Source organism: Sceloporus undulatus, chromosome 1, assembly GCF_019175285.1.
Source record: "Sceloporus undulatus isolate JIND9_A2432 ecotype Alabama chromosome 1, SceUnd_v1.1, whole genome shotgun sequence".
In the NCBI taxonomy this organism is placed as follows: domain Eukaryota; kingdom Metazoa; phylum Chordata; class Lepidosauria; order Squamata; family Phrynosomatidae; genus Sceloporus; species Sceloporus undulatus.
Window position 1 is genome coordinate 381,016,511 of NC_056522.1, and position 13,323 is coordinate 381,029,833.

General features: G+C 42.1%; 2 protein-coding genes across 2 annotated transcripts in view; one reads left to right on the plus strand and one right to left on the minus strand.

The window, feature by feature from the left end:
• FANCM (FA complementation group M) overlaps positions 1-13,323 on the plus strand; it is a 67,624-nt gene that overhangs the window by 2,516 nt on the left and 51,785 nt on the right. Inside the window, exons 2-4 of the mRNA XM_042445832.1 lie at positions 519-691; positions 3,169-3,246; positions 5,049-5,207. Of these exons, the coding sequence (XP_042301766.1) occupies positions 519-691; positions 3,169-3,246; positions 5,049-5,207 (410 nt within the window). The remainder of the gene's footprint in view (positions 1-518; positions 692-3,168; positions 3,247-5,048; positions 5,208-13,323) is intronic.
• The window catches only part of LOC121919334 (heme-binding protein 1-like), a 5,117-nt gene continuing 1,690 nt past the window's right edge, over positions 9,897-13,323 (minus strand). Inside the window, exons 2-4 of the mRNA XM_042445831.1 lie at positions 12,464-12,605; positions 12,015-12,198; positions 9,897-10,520 (exon numbers count right to left, since the gene is read on the minus strand). Of these exons, the coding sequence (XP_042301765.1) occupies positions 10,349-10,520; positions 12,015-12,198; positions 12,464-12,503 (396 nt within the window). The 5' untranslated portion in view covers positions 12,504-12,605 and the 3' untranslated portion in view covers positions 9,897-10,348. The remainder of the gene's footprint in view (positions 10,521-12,014; positions 12,199-12,463; positions 12,606-13,323) is intronic.

Here is a 13,323-nt window from a genome sequence, read left to right on the forward strand (position 1 = left end):
CATCATGGGGAAGTGCACCTGAGTGTAGGTGACTGGGAACAATTTTAATCTTGTTTCAGTCCCATCTATTGACTGTTTTCAGCTATCCCTTCTGGGAATGATGGGTTAACCTAATCCCTTTTTGCCCAGGGGGCTGGAGAAAGGTGGTATAGCAGTAAAGATAATAATGAGGATGATGGTGATAATAATAATAATAGCCAATTCCACTCTACCTGCCATGATGGTGACGCCTGGTGATAGGCTAGCCAATCCCTCCTGGGAATGACAGGTTAGCTGATCCTTTTCTGTTCCCCAAGGCACTCATGGATGTAGAAATTTTATTTCTATGCTGACTTTTGTCTCTCTTTAGCTATGTCTCTCTCTCTCTCTGTGTATTTCTGTTTATTCATTTATGGGATTTATATCCCATCTTTCTCCAAAAATTGGATTGGGTGTTGTGCGACTCCATGTTGTTTCCGACTTGTGTGTGTGTGTGTGTTTGGCACTGATACAGATGTTGTCTTTTCTTGTTTTTTCAGGAGGCACCCAAATTGCTGATCGGAAAGAGATCTGGCGCAACAAGAGGGTCTTCTTCCTTACTCCTCAAATAATGATCAATGATCTCTCCCGTGGGATCTGTCCTGCAGCCGAAGTTAAGTGCCTGATTATTGATGAGGCCCACAGAGCTCTGGGGAATTATGCCTATTGCCAGGTAGCGTATGCTGAATTCTGCCTTTGGGTAATAGACGTTCAATTTATACACACAATCTTTGAGTTTGTGGAATACAGTGGTACCTCGGGATACGAAATACCCAGGTTACGAAATTTTCGGGATACGAAAAAATCCCATAGGGAATCATTGTTCCGGGTTACGAATGTTTTTTCGGGATACGAAGAAAATTTTTGGTGCTTTTTTCGGCTTTTTCGCACGAAACGCGGCTTTTCCCCATTAGCGCCTATGGCAATTCGGCTTACGAAGGCTTTTCGGGTTACGAAAGCGGCCGCGGAACGAATTAATTTCGTAACCCGAGGCACCACTGTATGTTAAAACAAAACGATGATGATAGATAGCATGTTTGAAATGAAATGCCCAAGATACATTTTAGATGGTTTGTCATTAAATCTAATTGAGGCTAAGCTTGCTGGGGGGGGGGGCGGGCTTGGCTCTCTGTGTAAACTGTTCTGAGCAAGTTGGATAAAAGTTGGGAAGACAAAAGCAATTGTTGACTTTCACCTAGAATTTTCCATTATGCACTGAGGGACATGTTGGGTTTTCTTGTTCAAGTCCTTCTCTAATCACACTGCTTTGATCCACTTAGCATTATAATAAGAGGAAGAATAGCAGCAACTGAATGTCACCAGATGGCAGTTTGGACTTAAGTTCTAAGTGAAATGCATAGAGCTAGTTCTTAATTCTTACATATAAGCAGAAAGGGTGACTTCATAATGTAAGAAAAATACCCTTTTCGAAGTGAAGTTTCTGTGAATATTGACACGGGCTCTGGGCATGTCTACATGGGCCATTTGCATCAGTTTCCTCCTGCCCTTGTATCTCCCTGTCCACGTGTAGCAGGACCAAAGGCCTGATTCAACCCAATGTCGACATGTGGGAAGGACAGTCTGCAGTTAATCCAGACCATCCCTCCCTTAATCTCCTTTTTCAAAACCTAGCTTTTGCTCCAAATCTTCCCAGAAAATTCCAAGCATTTCGGAGCAATGCCGGGAGGCTGTTTACACAGTGACCTGCTGTGTCTCCAGGTGCCACAGCTGCAGGTAGCTCCAACTGAAGCCATAACAAGGCATCCACCATGTGATCAATGCTGGCCACTTTATTTTTGTCCTCAGAGGGGGTGATCGAGGGAAGTAAGCCTGAGGGCAGGGAACCGTCCAATTAAAAAGATTGTATGTACAGCGCTGTGTAAATTTACAGCACTTTATAAATAAAGGTTAATAATAATAATAATAATAATAATAATAATAAGTAATAGTGCCACTGCTTTGATTGTGAGATCCTGCATGGCAGAATGGCGTTGGACTGAATGGCCCTTGTGGTCTCTTCCAACTCTATGATTCTAGTCCTCAACTGGAATACTGTGTCCAGTCCTGGGCACCACAATTCAAAAAGAATGTTGAGAAGCTGGAGTGTGTCCAAAGGGTACCACCAAAATGGGGAAGGGCCTCAAAACTATGCTTTATGAGGAAAGACTCGTAAGTGAGCTGGATATGTTTAACCTGGAAAATAGACAGTTAAGAGGTGATATGATAGCCCTGTTTATTAAGTATTTGAAGGGATGTCATATTGAGGATGGAGCAAGCTGGTTTTCTGCTGCTCCAAAGACTAGAACACAAAGAAATGAATGCAAGCGACAGGAAAAGAGATTCTACCTAAACATCAGGAGGAACTTTCTGACAGTAAGGGCCATTTGACAGTGGAACACATTCCCTCAGAGCATGGTAGAGTCTCCTTCCTTGGAGGTCATTAAACAGAGGCCAGATGGTCATCTGTCAGAAATGCTTTCATTGTGCATGGCAGAATGGGGTTGGACTGGATGACTCTTGGGGTCTCCTCTAACTCTATAATTCATGGTAGTGGGTGGCACAGTGAGACACCGTGTAAGCATCCATCCAGAATCAGTCCGGAATGCGCAGCTACTGCACAATGTGCCAGCTTCAGGACCAGAGAACTCCATGGATATCCCAAAGTATTAATTAGGTTACAATTAATTTCTTCCCTTTGCTCTTCTTCAAGATTCTGGGAAGTCCCTATTCAGTAATATAGTTTATGCCTTGCCTGTGAGAAGTTCATGTGGTAGGAGCAGCCCAGACTTAGATGCTTGCTCTGATCTCTTATGGGTCTGGAGTATCTGATTTGTGGAAGACTTGTTCTTTGTTCTCTAGTGATGCCTCAGCGTCTAGGAAGTGCTTCAGAGAGCATTGGCTCTCTCACCTCATCCTGCAAAGTAGATATGAACTTCACATGTAGACATTTGCCTCCCACGGGGTCTGAAAAATGTTGTTGTGTTAAATTTAAATTTCTTTTTTTTTACTTCTATTTTACTTTAGTTGTGTACTGTTAATGGGAACCTGCCTTATTGGAGTTTGCTATTATATGTTAAAAGATTTTGCGGTGATATGATGAAAGATGTCTGGAAAGAACACTGATAGCAATAAAAGGTCTTATCTCCCCAGGTTGTAAAAGAATTGTGCAAATATACCCAAGAGTTCCGAATCTTGGCTCTAACTGCCACCCCTGGAAGCGATGCAAAGGTAAGTCAGTCCCTGTTGCTTTGTGGATCTGAAGACAAACAAAAGAGATTTCCATTTAGTTTCTGACCAGTTATACAGAATGCATCTGGATGCGATTCTGTTATTTTTATTCTTTCTGTTCTATACTTTTCATTGAATTTGTTTCACAAGTTGGAGAGGGAAGAAACTTGGTTTTCCAAGCCGGGAGGTTGGTTCTGAGCAAAGACCATTCCATTAGCCTAATTGGGAAGGGGAAACTACAGCAGAGATTTTCTGTTGTTTCCATGCTGTTTTGAACAGAATGTATTTTGGATATATTTTTGCTTTGAGTAAAGAATATTTGGTTTTGATTGGCTTGAGCACACTCACTGGATCCCATGTTCTTTGAATCTGATCACCCCCAGAGAGAAATGCATAGATATTTTGGTCCAGCAATATTTAAAAAAAAATACTGTATAACTCTTGAAAAAGAAAAGGTAAACTAAGGCTGATCTTGATCAGTTTTAAATCCTTTATCCATCTTTATTAAATAACAACAGTATTAATAATAATAATAATAATAATATTTATTTGTATACCGCCCTGTGGCGAACCAATCCGGCCGGTTGACAACAGTGATTATAACAGAGTAAAATATAAAATTAAAAACATTATAATCCCTCCCCTCCTTATAAAAGTATTAAAAATATGACAGATTAAAAACACAATATCAAAACATAAAATATAGTTAAAACAAACTAAAAACCCTGGTGTCCCTCTGGAGATCCTCAACCATCACTGAAGATGGGGCCATGAGAGGAAAGAGGGGATCAGGGAGCCCAGGCCGGGATGGTTAATCTGGAAAGGCCTGCCGGAAGAGATCCGTCTTGACAGCTTTTTTAAAGCTGTCTAATGATGTCAACTGACGGATCTCATTCGGCAGGTCGTTCCAGAGTTTGGGGGCGACAGCAGAAAATGCCCTCTGGGAGGTCGCCGCAAGCCTAGATTTTAGAGGCTGCAGTAAGTTCCTCCCAGAGGACCGGAGAGCGCGGGGAGGATTATACGGGAGGAGGCGGTCCCTGAGATAGCTTGGACCCAAGCCATTTAGGGCTTTAAAGGTAATAACCAACACCTGTATTCTCTTTTTGTCCCTAAAAGAGTGAAGACAGCTAGCTTTACCTCCCAAAGATTTCTGTTGTATCTGTGGGGGTCTGTTCTGAAATCACCCCACCCCCATGGATACAAAAAAATTTGGGACCTCAAGTCTCGTTGTCCCTAATGATGGCATGACTTGCATGTGGAGCCATTGGAGACAACATGGCTTTCCATCCACAGATGCTCAGATCCACTGATGGCAAGCCTGTGGATACGGAGGTCTGGATCTAAATGCTATAGTTTGGGTCCCTGCTTCTATATGTGTGGTGTACTGTGTGTTTGTACTGTGTATGGAGCTCCACCTGTCTCTCTCCCATGCCCTTAACAAATATTCCTGCAACATGGCACCAAGAGAAAGCTCTCTCCTGCAGATCCTAAAGTTTCTACTGGTGTGTATAGGAAGAGACCTTTTGTAAAGGTCAAAACCAGCACTGTGAACCTATCCAGAAGCTAAACTGGCAGCCAGTGATGTCAAATGGGGTGGAGGGGAGGGCATGTGATCCCTGTAACCAGCCCCAGCTGACAGCTTGGCCTTGGCAGGGAGTTCCAAAATCTGGGAGCAGCCATGGACAAGGCCTTTTCCATTAGTTCCTGAGACTAAAAGAACACATAAAGCATCTGAAACACTCAAAATGTTGACATGCATCTGACTTTACAATGCTGTTGACTTTCCTGCCATTTCTTCACAGGCTGTCCAGCAAGTCATTTCCAACCTGTTGATTTCACACATAGAATTATGTACTGAAGATTCCCCCGACATTCAGCCTTATTCTCACGAGCGGCAGGTGGAAAAATGTGTTGTTCCCCTGGGGAAAGAACTGGTTGAAATTCAGAATGCTTACATCAAGGTGAGTGGGCCAGTTTGAATAAAGAGGATGAAAACAGAAAGAAGAAGAACTAGAGGATTAGATATGTTGAACCCTTTGAGTTTATGAAAGATTTCTAAGAAAAAGCCTGGGCTCTTTCAAGCTGTGAAACAGAATATTGTTTTGATTTTGCGGCTCTGAGTTTGTTTTGAGATACAGTATTTTCTAACTGCTGTTTGAATCTTGGAGAAAATAAAATGTCTGGTTGGAAAACAATGGCAAATGGAGAGGTAATATTAATAAGTATTTCACATGCTTCCAAACTGCAAATTCCTGAGATTTCCCCCCCATTTTCCACTGTAAGTCAACTGACATTCAACTGAACATTTAACAAAGTGACAGTAAAAATTTATCTTTTAAAACCTTTTAACACTGGTTAACCACCTAAATGCCTCTCCACATGCTTGTTCATTTTCCCCAAGTTTCTCTTCCATTGCTCACAAGACAGCTTCAAAAAATAATAGCCAATTAACAAAGCACAAAGATTTACGCTTCCCTCCAAAGAAAACAATACTTCAGTGAATCCATTAACTAAAAATAGACTTTAAAATGAGTTACATCCCAAGTTACACTGATATAACACAATGGCATTTCATAAAGATTGTCAGTGCCAGTAGCTGAAAACTGCTGCTCCTTTCTGAAATACAGTAGTCCTTCAACATTCATTGGAGTTAGCGGAAAAAAACACCATTCTTTTTACCTGAAAGGGGGCCTTTCTAGGAATCTCCAGGTCCTCCAGCACAACTCTGTGGTCAACATCTGCCAGAAGTTGATCATAGAATCATGCTGGAGGACCTGCAAATGCCTAGAGAAGTGGTTTCCTCTATTAACCTTTCTAGTCCTCCAGCACACCTCTATCGTCAGTTTCCAGCAGAGTTGCACTAGAGGACCTAGAGATTCCTAGAGAGAACATATGAATCAAAACTGCAAGTAATCAAAGCCACAAAAGTCAAAGCCACTAATGTGGAGGGCCAACTCTACTCCAAGGATCCCTTTCCTCCCCTGCAGTCTTGCCCAGATCCTGCAATAAGACCTTGCCCATAATAACCCCTAACTGAGTCTGTCCACCTGGTTTGTGGTCTTCCTCTCTTTCTTCTACTCTCTACCTTTCCTAGCATTATTGTTTTTTTCTAGTGATCCATGCCTTCTCATGTTGTGGCTAAAGTACGATAGTCTCAGCTTGATCATCTTTGCTTCCAAGCAGAGCCCTAGTCTGATTTGTCCAATAACCCATTTGTTTGTCTTTTTGGGGTGTCCATGGGATCATCCTAAGTCCTCCTCTCCAGCACCACATCACAAATGAGTTAATTTTCTCTCTGTCTACTTCCTTCGCTGTCCAGCTCTTGCATCCGTACCTGGGGAAGATGGGGAATACAATGGCCTGGAAGAGTCTGACTTTAGTGCTCAGTTGTATGTCTTTGCGCTTCAGGATCTTTTCCAGTTCTTTCATAGCTGCCCTTCCTATTCCTAGTCTTCTTCTTATTTCTTGACTGCAGTCTTCATTCTGATCAAGGTTTGATCCTAGATAATATGGGAATTCTTTAACTCTTTCAATTTCCTCGTTGTCTAGACTGAACTTGTGTGTTTTTTCTGTGGTCATTATTTTTCTTTGCTTTATGTTCAGCATCAGAGCTGCCTTTGCACTTTCATCCTTGCCTTTCCTTACGAACTGTCCCAATTCCTGAATGTCTTCTGCTAATATTATGGTATCATTGCCCGCATACCTTAGGTTGTTAATGTTGCTTCCTCCTATCATCACTCCTCCTTTTTCTGATTCTAATTCTGCATATGATGTTTTCAGCATATAAATTAAACAAGTAAGGTGATAGGATGTAGTCTTGCCAGACACCTTTGCCTATTGGGAACCACTCTGTTTCCCCGAATTCTGCTCTGAGGGTGGAGTGGCACCTCCAGGCCTTTGAGAGCATTCCATAGCTTTCCATGGTCTACACAGTCAAACGCTTTGCTGTAGTCTATAAAACACATGCGGATTCTTAGGTGTTGTGTTTGCTTATAATGTCTGGAATTCACTCAGAGAGAGACTTCTGTGACAACAAATAAACAGTAACTTTACTGAGTAACATTTATTAAGAAAGTAGCTTAGGCAAAATAGTTCAACCTAGTGGGTTTACAGTACTTTAAAAGAACAGTTGCAGGCTTCCTCTCTACTGACTCAAGTACACTTCTTTATCTAGTCAAACTCTGTATCTGATCATACTGAAACCCTTTGGTCCCAAACGCACTGCAGAAATAATTCATCTGGAAACTACGGCCCGTTATAAACGGACACCCTAGGACAGACTCAGTCCGTGCTAGGGTTAGAAAGGGGCGTCTCTTCCAGACACCCCTAACCCTAGCACGGACTAAGTCCGTAACAAATGGCAGCGGCCGTTCCACACGGCCGCCGCCATCTTGACTTAACAGACGCTCTGTGTCCACACATCGAACCCCAGAAATGACACCACGAGTGCGCAACTAGCGCCTTGCAGCGTCTCTTCCAGGGAGCAAGAAGGAGCGCGATTTTCGCGCTCCTTGGCAGTGTCCGGGAACCACGCCATTTGGCTGCTGCGGTTCCTGGATGCTGCAACCGGCGGCGGTGCGAGACAACCCCTTCTGGGCCGTCTGTAACGCACCTACAATTCCCAGGATTCCCTAGCAATGAGCCATGATAGTTAAACCAGTGTTTTGGACATAGGTTTCTCTTCCCAGGTTGCCTTCTGGCTTGTCAGAATACTTGGCTTGCCCTCCCTTCCCCCCTCTCCCCCCCTCTCTCTGAAGACCCATCCCTGAAATCTGATTGGTTGGCAGGAAACCAAGTCTACCCGGTGACTCCATCACAATGAGATTTTTAATTTTTGAGATCAGAAGATCAGATGTAAGAACTGGAGAGGAGGAAGATACAATAATACACATTTGTTAATTGATAAGATATTTCATTTTAAATATTTGATGAAGAAAAGAAGTTTATGAGAATTTTATTTTTAAAAAATAGTTAATTAAAAAAAATTACAAGAAAGGAGATTCCACCTAAAGATGAGGAAGAACTTCTTTACAGTAATAGCAGTTCAAGAATGGACCAGACTGCCTTGTAGGCTGGTGGGGTCTCCATCTTTGGAGGGTGTTTATCAGTGGTTAGTCTGGTCTCTTCTTAGAGTGCTTTAACTTGTGTATTCCTGCATGGCTGAAGAGGGCTGGACTAGGTGGCCCTTATGGCCCCTTGCAATTCGATAATTCTATGAAAGACATACAAGATGGATAATCTTCCTTACAACCGTTATGGGAACTTCTCATTGCTAGTAACAAGGCACTTGAGATCTCTGCATCCTGAACATCTTCCATCTCAAGTTTACTGTCTTTCATTCTGAGAAAAGTGCTAGAAGAAATCTTAGCAATGACTATACATAATTGTCACAAGCCTCAGGAAGGCAATGGCAAACCTCCTCCAAACAAATCTTGATCGTCATAAATCGGAAATGACTGGAAGGCACACAACAACAACACATAATTGTAACAATAGTTAGAACGGGTTCTCAACATTGGGTGCCCGCATCCCCAGAAAGTATGAGATGGAATTTGAAGGACTGTGACAAAGAATGGCTTGTGTACTTGAGTGACAAGTCATAAGTCATCACTCAATTCCCCCCCCCCCCACTAGATTAGAATCTAGCTAGTAAAATGTGGGCAAGACAATGCAACTGTTAGGTGGATTTGTAATTGGTGATCGGCTGAACCCAAAGGGTGCTCAACAATGGCTCCTCTTCTTCATCCTAGAGAGAAGTGACCAGTGGGGTGTCCAGTGGGGTTCTGTCCAGGGCCCAGTCCTATTCAACATCTTTATCAATGACTTGGATGAAGGCATACAGGGCATGCTTACACAATTTGCAGATGACACCAAATTAGGAGGAATAGCTAATTCCCCAGAGGACAGGATCACAATTCAAAATGACCTGAATTGATTCAAAAGCTGGGCCAGAGCTAACAAAATGAAATTCAGTGCGGAAAAAAAAGCTAGAAAAAATGAAATGTATCGATATAGGTTGTGGGGCACCTGGTTGGATGAAACTACGTGTGAAAGGGATCTAGGAGTCCATGTAGACCACAAGTTGAATGTGAGTCAACAGTGTGATACGGCAGCTAAAAGGGACAATGTGATTTTAGGCTGCATCAATAGAGGTATAATGTCTAGATCAAGGGAATAGTGCCACTCTGTTCTGCCTTGGTCGGGCCTCACCAGGAATACTATGTCCAGTTCTGGGCACCACAATTCAAAAAGGCTATTGAGAAACAAGCATATCCACAGGAGGGCAACCAAAGATAGTGAGAGGTCTGGAAACCATGACTTAGGGAGCTGGGTAGATTTAGCCTAGAGAAAAGGTTAGGAGGTGATACGATGGAGCAATCCTTAAATATCTGAAGGGGTGTCAAATTGAGGATGGAGCAAGCTTCTTTTCTGCTGCTTCAGAGAATAGGATATGAAGCAATGTATGCAAACTCCATGAAAAGAGATTCCACCTCAAGGAGGAACCTCCTGACAGTAAGGGCTATTTGACCGTGGAACACACTCCCTTGGAGAGTGGTGGAGTCTTCTTCCTTGGAACTCTTTAAGCAAAGGCTGGATGGCCATCAGTCGGGGATGCTTTGATTGAGAGTTCCTGCATGGCAGAATGGGGTTGGACTGGATGGCCTTTGTGGTCTCTTCCAACTCTAGGATTCTATTATTCTAATTGCTCAATTTAGATTTGCATTTTATGCACTGAGTTAAAAAGCATATCTTTTTAAAGTTCTTTTTGTACACCAGTGGTACTGTCTGCAGTTCAATTTGGGGTTTCAAAATTAAAAATTTAGACTTCTTCATCTTCAAATGTGTTCTTACTTTTGAAGGGGGTGTGGACATTAATCAAACATTCCCTAGGAGTGTAGGGCATAGAAAAGTTTGAGAACCACAGTGTTAGAAGACCAGTGTCAGTGAAAAGACAGTAAAGATTTCACATATTACTGAGGAAAGGCGCTGGTTTCTCAGGCTGTGCTGGGTGATATATTGATATCCTTGAGATATTGGCCTCAAGTTTTCACTTGCACATTCTGAAGGTGTTCAGTCAGTGGTCCACAGCTCAGAAACAGCTTTATTGCCTTTCAAGAAACCATATTTCGTTCTGTCGATTTGTAGCTGCTGGATTGGTGTAACCTGCAACTATGAAGGTGTCTGGCAAACACAGCTCAGGACTCTCCAGAAGTTCTGCCAGCAAATGTCTTTCTCTCATGATGGAATCTTCATTAGTGGCACCTCTGAAGCCCCTGTTATTGATTTTTAAAGAAATGATTTGTTACATTAGAGCTGGATCTGCATTCAAAGATATAGCTGTGTGAGTCTGGAAAATCAGTATGCAAAGCCATCTTGTAGCACCTTTGAGACTAACTGAGTGCAAACTGGTATCATGAGCTTCTATGGGCTTGATCCTGCTTCCTCAGGTGCATGTTTTATAGTGGAGTATCCAGAGACAGATCTATATAAGTCCTTTGTGTGTGAGAATGTCAATTGAAATTCAAAACCTAGTGGGTATGGAGATGAGGTGGCAAGTACAGTTTTAAGGAGCAGTGTTGCCAATTTCTGGGAAATTCCCCGGGATCCGGAGAATTTAATTAATTTCTTTCCGGGGATTTTGATCGAATAATAATAATAAATATTGGGAAATTTTGGGATTTTGGTAAAACATTCTGGGGAATATCTTCAAGGCTTGTTGGCAACACTGTTAAGGATAGTCCCTGGGGGACAACGGTGTCAAAAAAAGCTGTTGCCTCCAGCCAAGGAGAGTAGTTAACAATATGAAGTGAGTATTGCGAGGAGTACTGCATATACTCAACTATAAGTTGACCTCATGTATAAGTCGAAGGCAGGTTTGGTGCCAAAATTCTGGATTTTGATATTACTAGAGTACCCTAAACTCAGACTGAAATTGACATCTGACTGGACATTTACTGCTGCTGCCTCCAGACTTTGGAACAACCTGCCGGAGGAGATCATCACATTAACACCCTAGATGCTTTTAAGAAAGCACTTAAGACGGATCTCTTCTGGCGGGCTTATCCATTTGATCCACCATAATGGAACCTTGGTAGTACCCTATCTTCCACTAATTTTATATAGGTATGGTGTATTAATTTTATGAATTTGTCTTGTTCATTAATTGATGTAATTTTAGATACAGTAATTTGTGCTTGTTGTAATGCTGATTTTATGTGTTGTACTCCCCCCTTGATCCATGGGGAGAGGTGGGAAATATAAGGAAAGATTTTATTATTTATCATTATAAAACTTAGGGGCATGTAACAAAGGATCTAAAGGCTGAAGCTAAGGAAAACAATGCCAAAGAACTTTTAAAAATTCCAGCAAACGTAACTGTTTGAGCTCATACTAAAGGCTGGAACATAAAATAGGGTCTGTGCTTCCAGGAGAGATTATGCTCTTGCCTTTTTAAAATAAGAGTATTTACATTGACCCATGGGTAAGTCGACCCAGGTTTTGGAGGGTCAATTTTTTGACTAAAATTTCTAGACTTATACATAAATATATACAGTAAGTGAGCAAACCACTGGCTCCCACTTGAGTAACTCCTGGTTTATTCAGCAGATGACTAGGCCTAAACTAGGCCGCACTCTGGGTGCTGTCTGGACTCACAAATGAAGTAGGCGCAGAGTGTGGTGTCTGCAAAGTAGTGTTATAAGGCCTTGCTGATATTTTCCAGTGTCCAGTCCTGACATTCTGATAGGCAGGCAGTCAATAACTCTTACCTGGCATAAACAATGGCTGGAGGCCACTCTTCAATGACAATATCTGGATCGTAGGGCTCCGGCGGCTGATCTTGCAGCGCTCTGGGGAGGTAGTATGCGACGGTCACCAGCCTCGTGATCTCTGGTGCATTTTCACCCATGTGGACAATGGTCACTATAGGAACAGTCATGCCCAAGTACAGACCTGAGAAAAGCATAGAGCAGCTGGTCACGTCCTGCTTCCATGGTTCAGCGATTTAGTCCAGGCAGGATGGACATGGACAGATTTGAAACGGAATGTGGAATGAGCCACCAAGTTAAAAAGGCAGCATTTGGGGATTTTCTGGGGAGTGGGAAGATGTAATGCTTTGTTTCCCCTCTTTATATAGGAAGGTTTGGTAAATGCAGAACTATTGGACTTCAAACGGTGTATATTAAGTGAGGGCTTGTATACACACACATTCACGTACCTGAGGAATTCTGCTCACAAATATATCTCATAATCTTCATGAATCCAAGGCATATGCTCTGTTCATATTGTTCTTCTTGTACTTTGACACAAGCCCATTTAGACTTTCCATAATGGCGTTTTTCATATAGAAGTTCCCCAAGCTGCAGATTTTAAAAAATTCTGAAATTAATGTGGCTGAGTTATATTCAGCACAATGTAGTGAAACTATCGTTGTGATGTAAGTCCATTTAATAAACAGGCAATAGCCAAACATTTGACTGCATTAAAGAAAACAGTTCAAAATCTGAAATGCCAGCTTGATTCAGTGTAATGAAGAATCCTTTATTTCTCTAACTCACATACATTTCCTCCTGAATGTGGTCTAGGAATAAGTAAATAATTTAAATAAATCACCTTGTGTCCCAGGTTTGAGGAAACGATGGAGGATAGAGATCAAGATTTTATATTTTTTAGCTGTATAAAAATTATAAGTTGCTTTCAGTCCCAACTTTAGGGGGAGAAAGCAGGATATAAATCAATATAATAATAATGATGATTTAGCTGTTCGAACGTGGAGCACACTCCCTTCGGAGGTTGGTGGAGTGTCCTTCTTTGGAGGTTTTGAAGCAGAGGCTGTGGACAGCCATCTTTTGGGGGTGCTTTGTGAGTTCCTGCATGGCAGAAGGGGGATGGAGTGTATGGCCCTTGGGGTTTCTTTCAACTCTAGCAATCTGTGAGTCTATGATTTTGTGATCTCAAATGTGTCCAGTGTCAATGAATTTCAGCACTGTTTCTTTTATGATGAAGACAATACCACCTCAAATTAGCTGTTATACCACACTCGTCCCTCCCCATTCAGGAAATTGGAGTCTGCAGTTT